The 17,253-nt window shown below is 45.8% G+C and overlaps 1 protein-coding gene across 4 annotated transcripts in view; it reads right to left on the bottom strand.

The window, feature by feature from the left end:
• MSH3 (mutS homolog 3) overlaps positions 1-17,253 on the bottom strand; it is a 2,767,116-nt gene that overhangs the window by 2,585,731 nt on the left and 164,132 nt on the right. For all 4 annotated transcript variants that reach the window (XM_069627552.1, XM_069627549.1, XM_069627550.1 and 1 more), the window contains one exon: positions 9,483-9,692. In XM_069627552.1, coding sequence (XP_069483653.1) covers positions 9,483-9,692 — 210 coding nt within the window. The remainder of the gene's footprint in view (positions 1-9,482; positions 9,693-17,253) is intronic.

Genomic DNA, 17,253 nt, shown 5'->3' with positions numbered 1-17,253 from the left:
AAGCGGGAGTTTGAATCGGCTGCTGTGAGAAAATAGAGAGACCTTCCTTTTCCAAGCGTCGGCTTGGAGACTGACGAGAGACGCAGGGTGCAGTGCAGAGCAGACAGTGTCGCTTGGAAAGACCAGGAAGTAGCCGAGACAGAGAGCCATGGCTGAGCACTACCAGCGAGCAGAGAAGCACATCAGTGAGTTCCAGACCGGCTGCATAGGGAAGCGGTACCAGTTGACCGTTTAGCCGCCAGCAGAAGAAGGACGTTGCAGCGGGAACTGGAAGCCAGGACGGGCTTCGTTCCGATGCAAGGCGCAAGATCGCTCTGTGCCGCTGACTGGGGAAAGTCGTTTGAGTCCAGCAGATACAGAAGAGAGTACCCGAATGTGTACGATTGGAGTGAGAATGCAGAGGGTTGTCGATGAACCCAGAGGGGTGAAGGGAACACTGAAACTGAGGCAAAGAGACCTGAAAGAGTGAATTGTTCGCCAAGAGTGTGGCAAGAGAGTAATCCTCATTGGAATCAGGGTAAACTTCATTATGACAGTACTTTGACATAAAGTAACTTGGGGACGGCCAATGGCCCCTTGTACTAAATGAGAAAGATTGTAAGTCCTGGCAGGAGAGTGTACCAGGCAAAGAGCGGATCTGGGATCCGCCCCCATAAAGAATTGTAGAAGAGAATCTGGCAGGGGAGTACACCAGGTGTTTTACGAGTCTGAGACTCGCACACAAGCTGTTTTATCTTAAAAGGAGACTTCTAAGGAATATCCATGCCTTTAAGATTTGAAATTGAATGTGAAAAAGGCCTGGGAAGGGAGTCATTTCTCCAGGAGTGAAGAGAAACACAAGAGGACAGAGTTATCCTCCTGAACTATAAGGAGAAGAGTCCTGGGGAAGGGAGTAATTCCTTCTGAACTGTGAACAGTATCCATTTAGAACTTGTGTTGAAGTTATACCTTTTGTTGACCTACTGCCAATTTGACCTAATTTTTAAGACCTACTCTTCTTTTTAACCTACTGAAGAGGGAAACCCCAGCAATCGCCCCTAATGGGAGGGGGGAGACCCCCGCAACCCTCCTCATCAACCTATTCCCTTACCTCACCCCACAACCATTTTTTTTTATTAAAGTGTACCATTTGACCTACCGAATTAGGTCAAAACGATGCAGTCCAATGGGAGTAGGTCAAGTTGGCATTAGGTAAACCATGCCAATACCAAGATAGGATTTCAGACACAGGACATTTTTGCTTCGGATATCTTGACGGACCCTTAGTTGTGGTTGAGGTAGGGGAATACCACCTAGATTAGAGACAGCAAGGCATTTTCCAACCGCTTTATCATTTCAATATAAGTCTATAACAACCATTATGAGTTTTCTGTGTCCGCGTCTCATTCCTGGCTCCTCACACACCCCAGCCATCACATCAAGGCCATGTTTCCAAGCCAGCCCGACTTAGAAACCAGTCATATGTAAGCACCTGGGGGGTCCCAAGACTAAATCTGTAGGGATTAGGTGCGTCGCTTCAGTTTCTAGGGTGATCTCCCAGCTACTGGGTAGGTCAAATCCAATAGATTCTTTGGCGGCGACAGATGGGCTTGTCGCTCGTTCACAGTAATTTGTATCGAGAATATGCAAGGAGGCTCCTTCCATATGCTCGATACAAATCACTGTGAACAAGTGGCAAGCCCCTCTTCTGAGGGAAGGCACCACTCTCCTAAACTTCACCAAATACCTCACCGAAGATTCTAGAATTCAACTGTTATTCCATCCAGCACAGGGCATTTGCTAATCTTCATCAGACGACAGCCCACATTTGTTTCTCCTGTGAAATATTCTGCTCCAATGAATAATAATCACTATCCCCCATTCTTGGCATGTCTATCAAAGAGGAATGCATCCAACAGGTTTCCATTTACATACATTTGTCAAATACAGCCTCATTAAAAATCTCTACGGAAGGCACATGAAATATTACCACTTTTGGGAAGGGCTGCCTCGTCCTCTTCCACAATTCCATCTACCAGCCTTTCCTCTAATCGATTCTTCAGATGGTGGGCAAGGAGCTTACATGCACTCTTCCCCATGTTCCCAGGAATCCCAGTGTGCGATAAGCCGCCCCGCTAAACAAGGAAACAGCATTTTTTTCCACTCCATTCATTTGCATGCGCCAGTTCCAGATTTTTAAATTCAGTTTCTATCTTGAGTTGATGGGCACACCTTTGCCGTTTGCTTTTTGCCAGGTAGCTAAGGTTTGTACCTCGCATTATCGCTTTTAAACAATGGCAAAAGAAAAATATACCTCACGTGACCCCTTATTTTTCTCTATGTATAAGCATTATTCCCTTTCCATTAGTTCTACATGATGTTTACCTGACAAGATAACAAGAAAGTGGGCTGGAGTCGCCGGGTATGGCATGTGCCACCTCCCGCAACAAACCTGAATCAATGAAAACCTCTGCATGTTAAGATATCGATTCTGCAGGCAAGGCTCAAATTCGGGAACTATCTATTAACAACAAAAATAAGAGGAAGTCAATCATAGAATAAGACTTGCTTGGTGGTGGGAAGAACTTGGGAGTCACATTCACAAAAGGTCCTTTGGCCCAAGCACTGGTGTAAACCAAGGATTCACATAGTCTTGCACCATGTCAATGGTGCCTTTCTCTGAACTGCTCAAGTCATGTACAACATTGAAATCCCCTCCCAACAGCATCACTCTGCCACTTAAAGTATTCACCTTCATGTACAAGTGTTAGGGAAAATTCTCATTCTATGGCTAATTTCCCTTACCTAGCGAGTCCCCCAGCAGCTTTGCTGGATTTCTGGAGTTTATTATTTCCACTTGGTAAGAGTGTGAGCTTTTCCCCCCCCACTCTTACCTGTGTTTTGCCATGTGCATTTCATCTGTTTTAGTGATTGTGGACTCAGGAGTACACCACTTCAGTAGTCCCACTCTTGTGTGTTACACAGCACCTTCAGTGCAGTAACACAGGGTTGTCTTTTAGACTTCCCACCGACTCCATTTCTGGGGCCGACTACTGTCCTCCAGAAAAGGGTAAAGTTGCCATTAACTTTACATAGTCATTTAACCACAGATCCAGTACACCTCATCCTACATGGAGTATTGTAAAGGGGTAATTCTTAGCCCTTTTTATCTGTACCTCCTGGAGCATTGTTTTGTTCCCTTAACATTAAGACTTGGCTGGTGGCAGTGGTATATACCCTAATTTTCCTACCGCGATTATATTACATAACGTGGTATTGTTTTAGGCTATGTTAGTAGCCTCGAACTTTAAACCCACTAGCCCAAATACTTTTTATTTCGGCTCCGGTCGGGTTTAATCACCATTTCTTTTTGTTAACTTCCTTCGTGGGTCTTTCTTTGCGCGGCAAACCAGGTTTGCCTCCTTTGTTCACCAACCTTTGGCGGACTTCTGAGCAGAAGCCCTCCTTTAGCATCTGGGTGTCTAGGTGGGCTGAATGTAAGGGAGGGGTGTAGTCACCCCCTGAACAGGGTCTTCTTGGAGACCCAAGTCGCACTTTGTGTTGATTGGCTGAGGTGGTTGTCTGCGCTGGACAACCCCCCTGCTGAGTGATTGACAGCCAGGCTGTGTGAATGGGGGATTTTGGCATAAAAGGCTCTTGGGCTAGAAGTCAGAGTCGCCACTGGAACTGCAAAGAACTGAACAGAAGCGGAGAAGAGGACAGCTGCTGCAACCCCAAGTCCCGGTGAAGCCCTGCTGCAGGTCCTGAGCTATCTACCCTTCAACAACAAGAGAAGATCCAGTCCGGAGCCTTCTTCCCTTGAGCCTGGTGGGATCAACCAGCTCGTCTTTTCTTCAGTCAGAGAATCCTCTCCTGGGTCAAAATCACTGCTGTGCTGTAGTGGTCCGGGTAGCCATCAGAAGAGCCCTCTCCTGATTTAAAGGAGCGCACCTTTTATTTATCATTGTTCTTTTTCGTTGCTGCTGGCCTCATCCCTGGGTAGTGCAGATCGCTCCAGACGTCCTCCTTCTTGCCCCCACGACTGAAGCCGCAGGAGCTGTGAGTCTGCAGGAACTACCAGGAACAACTGCCGTGGCACCAGCTTTTCTCCAACGGAATAAGGTACTGTGCACACTTGGTCATTCTCTCCTTCTGACCAGCCGGAATCGGGGTGAACCCTTTTCCTCCACGAAGATGTGTTCTTTCTTCCCTCCTTCTTATAACTTTTTCTTCCATTTGACAATCTTACGAACTCTTGGCATCTCAAATCTTGAACTGTTCAACGTGTGATCCTCAGCAACTGAGAATCGGTTCCATTGACACTGGCGCAAGCCTATTGACTTTAATCTGTATCTTTGAACAAGTCCTCGCGACTCCTTGCCTTGAAAAAGTATTGCCTTTGATTTTTATTCACTTTTCCCTTGTTTGAAATTCTTAAGTACAAAGTGTGTTTTAACTTCGTGAGCATTTCTATCCGCGGGTACGCGTTAGTATTGCAACACTGGTCTGTCAAATCCTAATGTACTTACCTTGAATTTACAGGCACAAGTGGAATAGGTTGTATGTAGTGTATTTTATGTGTGGTTTCGAATTTATAGAAGTGAAGTGTTTTATAACAGATGGTTTAAAAATAAATGTACTTATATTTTGTACCCGAAACCTTGAGTCAGTGTTTGCTTGAGTCACAGTAATTGTGGTCCCTTTGTGTAATCTCTGTTACTGCTCATTTACTCTTGAGATAAGTCTGGCTGCTCCGCTACTGCTACCACTTTAACAGTGTAATACAGGCTTGTACCAAAGGTGAACTTGTATTACCACTTGTAGTCTTAATTGTGTGTAGTGGTCCCTAAGGGCACTGCATAGGATTCAGCCTAACAACAAGCCCCCAAGAAGCACACTTATCCCGGAGTTAGGAGAGTAAACATTGCGGACTATCAATGTAAAGTCTCCAATAACTACTTCTGGGAGTACAAAATCTCCCTTCTGCCTCAGTTGCAGACTAGACTACTTGGTATCTTACATTTTTGTTGAAACAGATGCTCACCCCCTCTGGATTTTGAGGTTGTAACAACTAGAGATACCATAACTAAATTTTGTATTTCAGGAAACTATGTTTTTTCTATTCCAGCAGGTGCATGTCTTGCAACATAGCTTCATCCACCTTACGTTTTGCCAGACGCCTGAACACTTGCCTGCATTTGGCAGATTTGATTTGATTTATTTCTTATAAAGCGCTACAAACCCGTAGGCCTCAGAGCGCTACACAAACAAAACTTACAAACAACATCAATATAATAAATAAAAATAAATACAAGGGAAACAATCCAGGATAACATCAGAAAATTAACAGGTAAGAATAAACATTTGTAAATAATTAGGCATCACACTGAAATCATTAAAAATGTAGGGTCCCATTGGTACGAAAGCAATTCCGGTTTACAGATAATAACAAAGTCAGATAAGATCAAGATTAGTAGAGCCCATAGGAAGGTATTTACACAGTTTCAAGTACATAGGCAATGTGCCTAGTCCACATCCTACCACATTACAGTCACTATTCCCTTGGGAGCACAAATTGGCCAAGTTGATTCTGCGCAGGAATTTCAAATTGGAGGAGCGCACTATGCCTGGCCCCGTTCATGCACGTAGCCAGTCCAAGTCTTTATTATGGCGTGCTTCTCCAAGTTCATTCTTCGTTGGTCTAGGGACATTGGAAATACCAAAGTTCTGATTGTCCAACACTAAGGCCTTAGTGTCTTCATTCTCCAGGGGTGGCATATTTGTTTTCCTTAGTGTCTTCATTCTCCAGGGGTGGCATATTTGTTTTCCTGAGGTGCACAGTCCTTAGGTCTGTCCTTCTAGGCTTCTGAGCCTCCCGATGACTCCAGATAATTTTCTTGACATTCCATGATAGTTCATGTATTGTTTCACCCATCTTCACCTCTACAATAAGTCTTATCATCACATAATATACATGCAGCCCCGTACAGGTGTCTAACAGAGAACAAACAATTTCAAGGAGAGACGGGAGATGAGGGGTAAACAGACACAAACACAAGACTAAGCCAAGGAGTATGTTACATGAGGCCAGTCTTTAAACCCATTTCCTACCAATATGGCTTCGTTTTGTACACTCCCCTTGGTCCCACACGTCCAAAAGAAAAAAATAAGACCAGGATTCAAACTGCTCCACCCAGGTGGGGAGCAGCCTCCCACCAACCCTCCCCTGACCCATCATCACTACACAGTATACACAGGTCTAACATACAAATTAGTTATCAATCCTAAAATATATTGCTAGCACACCCAGCGCCTAACTTTCCCGCACGTTTCCTTATCTACCCAGGGCCATCTGGCCATCATTCTTACCACATCTATGGCAATCAACACCAGCGCATTGTCCCCTCACCTCTCCCTTTCTTGTATGATCAGGATATGGCATTGGAGTTGACTCTGAAAGTTTTGGAATGCCTGATTTACCAGAAAGAAAAATGAGGATGGAATGCCTAAAATACCAGCCCTTAGGTTTCCTCGTATTGACCAAGGCCATCTTATTCCGAAATGTCAGCCGCTATCAAAAGTTATGACAAACCAATGCTAAATTAACTCTAAATGTAGGACTAGAAGGGAAACCAAGCATGTGCCACTAAGTACTTATTTAATATATTTCCCATAGAAAAATCCCAATTCCCCCACTAGTACAGCAATAATGTCATGTACAGACACCTAGCTGAAAGCGTTTAATGATGCTGAAATGGCAGCCACTCATGTAGGACAACTGTCCAGGATAAGCCCTACCATCCTCATGAGTCTCCTGCTGTGTGCCCAGAATACATCGTATCATATGTCACCAAGCCTCCAGTGGCCACTCCTCCAAAATGGCAGAGGTAGCGCTGATCCGCCAGTTCTCTTCCCCAATAATGGAGGAGCCGGGCCAGCCGGGCCTCCCTCAGCTGCTGGCTTTCTGCAGCTGAGGGAGGCCTCCTGGGCTGGCTTAACCTGTCAAAGGGAAACTTTGTTTTTATTATTATTGAATTTTTATAAAGCACTACTCGCCCATAGGCCTCAAAGCACGCATTACAGTAAAATAGTAACCCAGTGTGCATGCCTAATGAGTCAGGCATGCCACAGGGGTTTTACTTCTCCAGCCCTGCATGGCCCATTGGAGATGCAGGCTGGGGTACTGCAGCCTGCATGTGAGGGGACACTCTTGCACCTCCCTGCCCATCCAGGGGCTGAGGAACGGCGAGATGGAGGTGCTCCGCCTCCACCGCGCATACGCAGGAGTCAGGAAGCACTTAGTTTTCTGTTGTATTCTGCGCTGGTGCCGGTGGACCTTCATAGCAGGAGACTCAAGGCTAATGAATGCTGAATGAAAGCTATTGCATGTATGTGAATGTGAGTAAATTCTGTATCAATGCTGATGCTCGTTTGTGAATGTGAGAGTGAATGAAGGATGAATATTGATATGTTGATGTGTATGTGCTGGGCCCTGAGAGCAAACTTCTAATTGGGGGAGGGGAGAAGAGTAGCTCGGTGCCTCGGCATGTTTCACTGGGCATCAAATTGTTGTCCATTAAAAAATGCCATGCAGGGGTGAAGGCAGAAAAATGAGTGTACCTAGGTGATACTGGCCCACATTAGTGAGTCCAGTCTGGACATTTCTTTCCTGTACTAGGGACCAAGGGTGAAGGCAACATAACGAGTGGTCCTCCCACACAATAGTGGGTCCAACCTGGGCATATTTCTTTACTGTGGCATGCCTTTTTCACAGTTAAAGACAACAGGGGGAGGTCCTTATATGGTAATAGGGTCATACATTGGTGCAGACTCCATGGGTATGTATTGGCACAGCCAGCATGAACATGTTTTTATACTGGCATATATTGTGGGTAAAGGCATCATGAAAAAAGAATTGGTAACTTGTTGCATCTATCAGATTTTTACATGTATTACCCTAAAAAACCCATTGCAAACTGTGGCTTTTTACCCAGATTGTCACATAAAGAGTGCTGAAAATGCACGATTCTAACCAAATATGTTCTCGGGGGCATATTCTCTCCTCCCCCAACCCAACTTTGTTGGTTTGGGCTCCCTCACTACGTTTGGTTGCTCTGCATATTCATGGAAAGATGTGCGTCCCTCCAATTAAAAAAAAAAATGAACCTTCCGCCATTGCAAGCTTCTCCACCACCAAATAATTACTGCAGTGGTCTCAGAAATTGAGGCCCATCATAAAAAGTTGCACCGTGCCCTCCTCCCTGGTCAACCAAATCACAGTCTAATATATGGGGCTCACTCCCGCATCACAAACATGTCATACCATGATCTGGTGGTCACAGAGCTAGCCTATGGCACAACCAAGCAACAGGCACAGCACGGGTCCATTGCTCCACAGTTTATCCATCGCAGACCTTGACCCCCTCCCCAGATATAAATGCCCACTGAGTCAAGGTCAGAGGTAAACTGAGTATTTCCATAAACTCCTTCTCCCCACCAGACCAGCATCAAGCATCCAGATATATCAAGGTTCAAAGGTTCTTTGGGAGGGATCCCCAAGCCTCACCCATTCCCACTCTCCCTTCATATTCCTGACAGTACCTCTGTATCCATGTGTCCGACAGGGTTCATCCAAGGAGCTCTCCAGATATCCCAGCTAGCGTTCACAGCAGGGTACACCCCTCCCACAGTGGCAGGTGGGGAGTTCAGATCGTCCCCTGTGCACTGCACTCAAACCAGGCAAACCCTCCAGGATGCCGGGACCAAGACGTAGGGAGAACCTTAAATTGGACTAAAGTTTACTACAATTAATAAAAGGGAGTACAGTTTAGTTTTTTTAATTTTTTTATTTTTTAAACGGGATGCAACCTTGCAACGATTAGACTAATGGATATATTATGCTGTTTGCTGTCAATATCACGTTCTGCAGGTACTGAAGAGCCTATGTGGTCTTAAAAACCAGGTGAATGAAAAATTAGGCTAGCAAAAAATAAAATAAAAACTAAACTAAAAAAAATCCCCCAAAAAAATGTATCACCTTTGATGCACTGCATGCTAATATTGTGCTTAAAAAAAATAATATGTCTATTTTTTCGGTGTGGCTAGCACAGTTAAAGCAATTTTAAATATGATTTAGCAATAATGGATATTTAGTAATAAACAATAGAGATAATTCTAAGGAGGCAAACTAGATCTACTTAAATAACTATTTAAATAACTCCTTCATTAACTACCTCTGGCCAATTGACGGGACAAGGTCAAGTTGTGGGAACAAACTATGGATATGGTTCTTCTGAATGAAAACGAACTAAATAATGAAATAATGGAGTAATGAACTAAAGTTTAAGGTTTAAATATGTTTAACCAATAAAACCAAAAAAAATACAAATAAACAATATCAGATATAATCCTGGAAGAAAGAACCGACTCTGGTTAAATGGCTCCTGGAATAATTGTACAAAAACATGTATTTTTTAAATTAGCAATAAATATTGGATCATTACCTCTGCATCCTCCCCAAAGAATCTATACTTGTAACCGCACTCCACAAAAAGTATAGCATCGTTGTGCTGTGCTTTGATTTCCATGTACTGCAGCTCCAAAGGCGTGTAGGGGCATTTTGATCTCCTATTAGACTGTTTTGCTTCCGAAAACTGTTTGGAATTTTCATATCCTTGTGCTGGAAAAGGTTGTTCAAGACTGAGTTCTGCTTCCTGTTAATAGAAAAATCAAACCCTATACATTTAGATAATGGTAACACCTTAAATTCTCTGTCATGCACATGATGTAGTTTTTTTTTTTCTCCAAATTGACTTTTACTTTAATTTTCCAAAATGCACTTAAACAAATAAACCTGTTACAATCAAACCGTCAGTGAAATATGCAAAGTACTCATCCTAACTCTCACCCCCATCCTCACACGTTCACATTCAAATCCAAAATAGGCCCATCCCAAGATTCACACATTTATTTACAATGGTAGGTCTCTCAAGGTTATTCAGTGTCCATACTTCTCAAAAAACGGAAGACGAGCCCCTTCAATACTCGTCCCTGTCTCATCCATCAAGTGCGTCAAGTATTCCACATCATATATGGCACAAGCTTTTAAGACCCATTACTTTTCTGCTGGGACTGCGCTTCTCTTTCCAACACTGGGCTACGCATCTTTTAGCCGCAACCATCAGGGTACGTACCATGTGTGTCCTCCTGCCCCACGGCCATCATCCTCGTTGTCCACCCCAAACAGTAACAGCAGAGGGGGGGAGGGGGTGATGTCCTCTATATCCCATTCAACCCCTCCAGCCATCCAGTAGATGAGTAAACATTGAATCTTAAAATACACTCATTAAATATTAAAGTCCGACAATCCCCCTGCCAAAAGGAAAAACAATATTGACTTTGTAGTTACTATTGTGTGTAATAAAACACTTTTTTTCCGAAATCCCACTTACAGAATAATAATTACTCCTTTGGCCCAATCGTTATGTACGCCCAGAGAATTCCAAATTGAGATTTATAATGTTTTCAATAGAATAATAGAATAACAGAAATGGCACTCAGGAATTTTTTGTTCATTTTTTTCGATAAAAATGGAATTGAAAGGTCAAGTGTTTCATGCTATAGGGCACTTCCTCGAGGCAAGTGTGTTCCTAACCATAATATTTAAGTACATTGATAGATTTAGAATTTGACATGCACCATTTGTGCTTATAGAAGTATGACCGTTGGTTCAGAGTTCCCTGTGTCCTCTTCGCGCTACTGTTCTCCTTTATCCCCACACTACACGCCTCCTCCCAACTACTACAGAAATTGCAGAGCCACTTTCGCTCCTAAACTAATGCCTCACCTGCACCAACAGTCTCCTCCACAAGCCACTGTTCATTCCTTCCTTTTGCTGATGTTTTGGTCATCCTCCACCTCTTACCTCACAGTAAACACACACTTCCAGCTTCCTGTTCTTTCCCTGAAGTATCCCTGATGCTTTGGGATTGGTTCCCATTCCTTAATGAATCCAAGTTGCTCTCCTCTCCCCGGGATGTGCATGAAAATGATTTAAAATGGTGTCTAAGCCTCATCAATTTTCTCCTCAGAGTTAGAACTGGCTTTGGATGGCTCCATGGTAGGCCTCCCATCCCCGGTTAAGAAGAGTTCCTGTCCACTCAATGGTCACACTTGACGCCTCCATGGTGGGCGCAACAGTCCCCGGATTGAACTGGAGATTCAAGCTGGGTGTGCTTTCGGACAACGTTTTCGCAGAAGAACTGCGCGAGGAAATAACATCCTTCATTGAGAGAAATCAAGGCTCAGTCAAGGCGACAAGCATCATCTGGGAAACGCTGAAGTGCTTTGTGCGCGGAATATGTTTGGGTAAGGAAAATGGTGTACTGAAGCTGATCCACAGTGAACTCTCCGACAGCGAAACCCGTCTGAAGGATCTAGAAATGAAGGCAATCTCAGCTCCACGCCCGCCAATCCTGGCAGAACTGAAGGAGGAGCTTCAGAGGTTCAGGGAAACAGCCGAAAGGGAGCTAAAATTCCTAGGGCGGGAACACCAGATCCGACAATATGGAGAGGGTCAGAAGCCAGGAGCCCTGCTCGCCCGATTACTATCGGTGGACAAAACCCAGACCCGGGTGGAATGTGTTAAAGACGCACAAGGGCAGCGTGTCTATGCAGAAGTGGACATCGCCAAGGCATTTCGGGACTTCTACCAGGACCTGTACAGCTCTAGAGGCAATTCGGACTCTGAATCTCTGCACTCGACACTGAGCTGTACTGGGTGGAAGCGGACCTACGAGAACCTCTTAATGCTCCGATAACGACAGAAGAAATACTGGAAGCAATAAAATCCCTCGCGAACTCCAAGGAACCAGGTCCGGACGGACTTACCGGAGAGTTTTACAAGGCCTAGGCAACTTCCCTTGCCCCTCTCTTGCTACGCGTATATGAAGAATCCATTGAAAGTGGATGCCTTCCCCCAACACTACGGGAATCCAATATAATTCTTTTACACAAAGCCGGCAGACCCGCTGACGAATGTGCATCCTATAGACCAATTTCTTTGATCAACCTGGACAATAAAATCCTGGCCAAAATTCTTGCATCCAGGCTCCTCCCCCTTATGCCAGCACTAGTGATTGGAGACTAAGCCGGATTTATCCCAGGGCGCAGCACCACCTATGGCATCAGGCGTCTGTTTGGCGTCATGGAGGCCCTGGACCCATCGCAACAGGCAATAGCAGTGCTTCTTGACGCCGAGAAGGCATTTGACTCTGTGGAATGGCCATTCATGCTAGCAACGCTTAGACAAATGGGTTTTGGCAACTTCTTTATTAAATTGGTGTCATTGTACAACAGCCCCCAATCCTATATTACACTAGGGAACACTAGATCCACATGCATTTCACTTGAACAAGGCAGGGATGCCCACTTTCAGCTTTGATCTTTGCTCTCATTATGGAACGCCTGGCTTCCAGACTACGCGAATTCCAAATACACAGAGGTCTCAAATTAGGCCCCAACAAAGTGATTGACTCCATCTATGCTGACGGTGTTATATTATTTGTCAGCAATCCCCAGGAGAACCTTAACCCAGTTATGCGGGAGGTATTAAGATTTGGGCAAATGTCGGGATTGAAACTCAATAATTCTAAATCTGTGATATTCCCCCTGACCCCTCACACGGTGCAATTCACTGATGACCATGGCTTTAAATGGGTGAACTCAGGGGTACGCTACTTAGGTATATTTATGTCGCATAACCGTCAAGAGATATATAAAGACAATGTCTCCACGCTCACCTCCATTCAGGAACGGGTGCACAGGTGGAAAACGCTCCCACTAACGCTGTGGGGTAGGACCTCTCTTGCGGAGATGGTTATACTCCCCAAGCTTCTGTACTTGTTTACCAATATTCCGTTACTCCTCCCCAAATCCTTCCTCCTGAAAGTCAAGGCTGCAGTCCTGGAGCTGCTATGGGCCGGTAAACCGGCACGCGTGGCTAACGACACCCTAGTTCTGCCGACATCAAAAGGAGGCCTTGCGCTCCCTGACATTGAGAAGTACTATTGGGCATCTCAGGCACAGTTTCTAAGCCACTGGTACACGATCCACTTTGTGCGTCCACATGTGCAGGTGTAACGTGCTCTGGCCTCTCCTGACTTGCTCAGTGCCGTTATCATTAGTCAAATCCCAGTTCCGTACAACACTCTAAATACGGTCCTCTCTACGTACGCAGTCTGGAAGAAAATGGCTGCTAAGTATCGGGTGACCGTGAGATACTCCCCTTTGCTACCGATCAGGTTCATCCCGGGTGTTCCGCTCACGAAGGAAAAAGTATTTTTAATATGGGCCTACAAGCTTAATATTCACTCCTTCGGTGATGTCTTCCCGGGAGGCACCTTCCTAACGCCCCAGATGGCCAAAGAAAGGGGCAGAAGCACCTCACTAGATATTTTTCTTTATTTCAGACTGCGCTATACCCTGCAAAAAAAACTGCCCTCTTTTCCTGAACAACCCCCTATATGGGATCTGCTGCACAAAACCATCCAGGCTGGGGGAGAGGGGAGGCTGATCGACACTTTACAGGTCCCTGGTGGCAGACACCGGGTCACCCAATGCCAGAACTCAACAAAGATGGGAATCGGACCCCCAGATGTCGATAGATGCTGGGGACTGGTCCTACATTCTATATCAAACCCAGAAAGTCGCGGTGAATACACAATATAAACTAATACACTTTAATTACGTGCACCAAACGTATTACACCCCTGCCAAGAAACACCAACATCACCCTGAAGTATCGGCCCAATGTGAACGTTGTACAGCGGCGCGTGCCGACTTTTTCCACCTGGCATGGGACTGCCCCGGAATCCAGCGGTTCTGGGCCTCAGTCCTGCAGATCGTCGCCCATATTATTGGGGAACAAGTAGCTCCGCTACCGTTGGCAGCCCTCCTCGGCCTCACAAAATACTTACGTCCCGCATCCCGCAGACTGGCAGCTCTCCTCCTGGTGCTGGCCCGTAGGCGGATAGCTATGGCCTGGAGCCAGGGCCCCCTACCCAAAATTGAAGATTGGAAAAAAGACATTACCTATTGTCAGGATGTAGAGAGCGAATTTAGAAGAACCCTGCCACTGCATGCTCGACCCCCCCCCCCCCCGACATCTGGGGGCCGTATATTACATATCTGCTAAACAGTGCAGCTCCTTCCGGTACTGAGAGCTCCTGACTCCGAAATAGATCTGTGAGATTGAAAGACACTATATATTTGTGCCTTAATGGTAATTGACAATTAACCAGGAAAGTCCTGATGCTTGTTGTTGTGGGCATGAGTGGGGTGGGGCGGCTCCGTGGTCGAACCCGTGAGCGGGAAATGTTATGTTTTCTTTTCGCTTTATTCTATTCTTTTCCTTTCCCTGCCCTTTCCTCAATTCGTCCCTTTTCTCCTCTCTGTTTCGCCTTGGTACGTTAACGCACCCTGATGGTGTGCTTGTGTTTTTTGTTCTGAAAATTTCAAAAATAAAGTTTAAAAAAAAAAAAAAGAAGAGTTCCTGTCTCCTCATGACAAGGCCTGGTTACTGGCTTTGTCACAGAAAGGGTAACACATTTCAATGGTGTAAGGATGTCCAGGGCTTCTGTTGTCCAATTCTGGAGCTTCTCCTCATTGATGAAGGTGTGACAGTGTGACTGTAGGAAGGTAGTCTGTATATGAGCAGGAAGGAATCGTTCATTCAAAAGGTAGAGTGCACAGTCAATAAGGAGTGATTCGCAGACTAGGCGAGGATGTCCATAGGTGGCACCTATAACATTTTGAGGTGTGTGTGCCCAGGCTATCCCTCCTGCTCTTACTTTCTCTGTTTGCTTATAGGAGTTTGAAATTGTTTGGGGTGGTTGGGTGCCATCACCTTGTAGTTGTGCGATGGCCGCGTTTCCAAGCTGAAAATAAGCTTAGGGCGCCTTTACTGCGGAGCCTGTGGATCCCCACTCTGTGCTTAGACAGAGCAAGCCTTGTGCATATTGCAATGCATCTTATTGTACGCCTCTGGGTTCCATTTGATGTGGTTTGTAGCCCTGTGTTGATCATGCATTCAGGGTTTGTCTTTTCTAAGATGGTGGGATATAGATTGCCAAACATTCTGGGTGGTGTGGTAAGATAGAATCAGGAGACGGACACAGTGACATGTTTTTAAGTCTTATTTCAAAAAAAGACCTACGGTTTCCCTATACCTGGAGGCTCTAAACCCTACTCTAATCAGAAACAGAATAAAAGGGAGCTCGTCAGGGTGTCTCAACATAAACAGTCCTCTGTCTGGAAATCCCAACCTAGTTTCTTTCCCCCTCTCTAGAAAGGAAAACAACTAAGACAGTTTTGGGGGAAATTCCAAGTGAAGGGGATGGCTGGTGGTTTCTGACCCCCCCCAGCCACCCCTTTTAGGGGGCCCTGGCCTAGGTTCACAGTTCCAGTTTGTAAAGCTCAGGCACTGCTGAAATGGCATCCAAGGCTCCAGCCATGCCCCTCTTCCTTGCCAAAAAAAGTATCAGTCACACAGTCTCTCATATTTGGGGGAGGAGGGAGGAAATGTTGTCTTACTTTCCTCAAGTCTATTGTTCTCATTCTCTTTCACGCCACTGTGGGGGCTTTGCTCTTCACTCTGGCATGCTTTCCTCTTTCCCCTACTCAGAGGGCTTTACTTCTCACTACCCACTCTGGGTTTTCTTCCTTCTTTCCCCACTCTGGGGCTAGTTTCTTTCTCCCGCTCCGGCATTTAAGGGGAGCGCACTCGGGCAATGGTGATTCTCCACACGTGTGGGTAGCTAACTCGTTTCCAGCGTTCCTGTTTTTGCTTTGTTTGATTACCAGGCTGTTTGAATCTCTGCTCTTTGGATTGACACTGGATTTCCCTTTTTGGCACTGGTGAACTGATTTTTTAACGTGGCACTGCTCATTGGATTGCACCTGGAGGTTTTCTTTGCATTGGTGAACTGTGCTTTTTCTCTTCCTTCGGATATTTATGCCTTCTGGATTTAGTGACTTTTGCTTTCCCTGGTGCCGTTACTCTGGATTCTTTGCCTCTTCTCCTGCATCCTTATTGTGGTCCGCTCCTGTCCTGTACACAAGGTCTTTCCCACCTATATAGCACCCTGGTGTGGGTACCCCTGGAAATGGGTAAGAACTTGTTGTGCATCTTCTGTCCAATGGGGGGGGAGGGGGACGGTGGTATAACACGGTCTATAACCTTATTGTTATCCTTTCAGCAACCGAGGACCCGGAGCAGTGTTTCCAGTTTCACATGTGGCCCTAATGACTGGCTAGGGAGTAATTATTTCCTCTCTGGCTGGTACTTGGGAACGTAGGTTTAGGTCCACCTGGGATTATGATTACTACGCATAACATCTCCCGTCCTTTGTGCTCATCTGTGTTCTCCCCACCTCGGAGTCCTCAATCCTCTTCCACACTTTACTGGCCGCCTCCCAGTTCCCTGGAGCCACAGCATACCTTGTTCAATGTGGTGCTCCTCGGGAGAATGGGTGAGGAGCGTCGAGTCTTTCCAATGCAGCACCGCTTACGTGAATCGCTGTGGGGTTTTACGTGAGCCACAATCGCTTCTCGTCTCCCACTTGCTTCCCACTGTGGGCTGGGGCTTCCCCTGGTGCCTGTGCCTCAGCGCTCCAAAGTTGCTCATTCACTTCCGCTTCACCAGGGCAGAGCTTTATGGCTGCTAGTCCGGTATGCAGAGGCGTAGATAGGGTAGGGCCTGAGCATTTACAGATGTTTGTTTATTGGTTTATATTGCGCAGAAAGCCAGCAGGCATCAGGGCGCAAACATAAAGATACAATCAAATCAAACATGTATACCAAGGGACAAAATGTCACTGCGGTGGGCTCAACTACATTAGCTTCAGGCCCCACTTGTTAGACAATCCTAGCTACACATCTGCCGGTATGTGTTGCTGCCATGACGCAGCACAGACTGCAGGTTGAGATGCAGAGTATTGCGTGCTCTCTCTGCCAGGCCACACCTCCTCCGGGCCTTCTGTCGCACTTGAACTCTGTGGGCTTCTTACAACAGTGCTTCTGATTGGTTCTTTAACTGATGCTCCTGCAGGGTGCTGGTACACTTGCTCCTTCGGCTGTCTCCCAGGAGGACTTGGGATAGCTGGAGTCAGAAACCAAACCAGCCATGATACAAGTGGTTTAGGATTATCCTACATCTCAGCTCTTACATAACCAACACACATCATAGTGGTTGGAGAGGAAGGGATGGTGATTTCC

The sequence above is a fragment of the Ambystoma mexicanum genome, chromosome 6p, assembly GCF_040938575.1.
Source record: "Ambystoma mexicanum isolate Mex_15411 chromosome 6p, UKY_AmexF1_1, whole genome shotgun sequence".
In the NCBI taxonomy this organism is placed as follows: domain Eukaryota; kingdom Metazoa; phylum Chordata; class Amphibia; order Caudata; family Ambystomatidae; genus Ambystoma; species Ambystoma mexicanum.
Note: the sequence above shows the minus strand (reverse complement) of the source record. Positions and strands in the feature narration are given on the sequence as shown.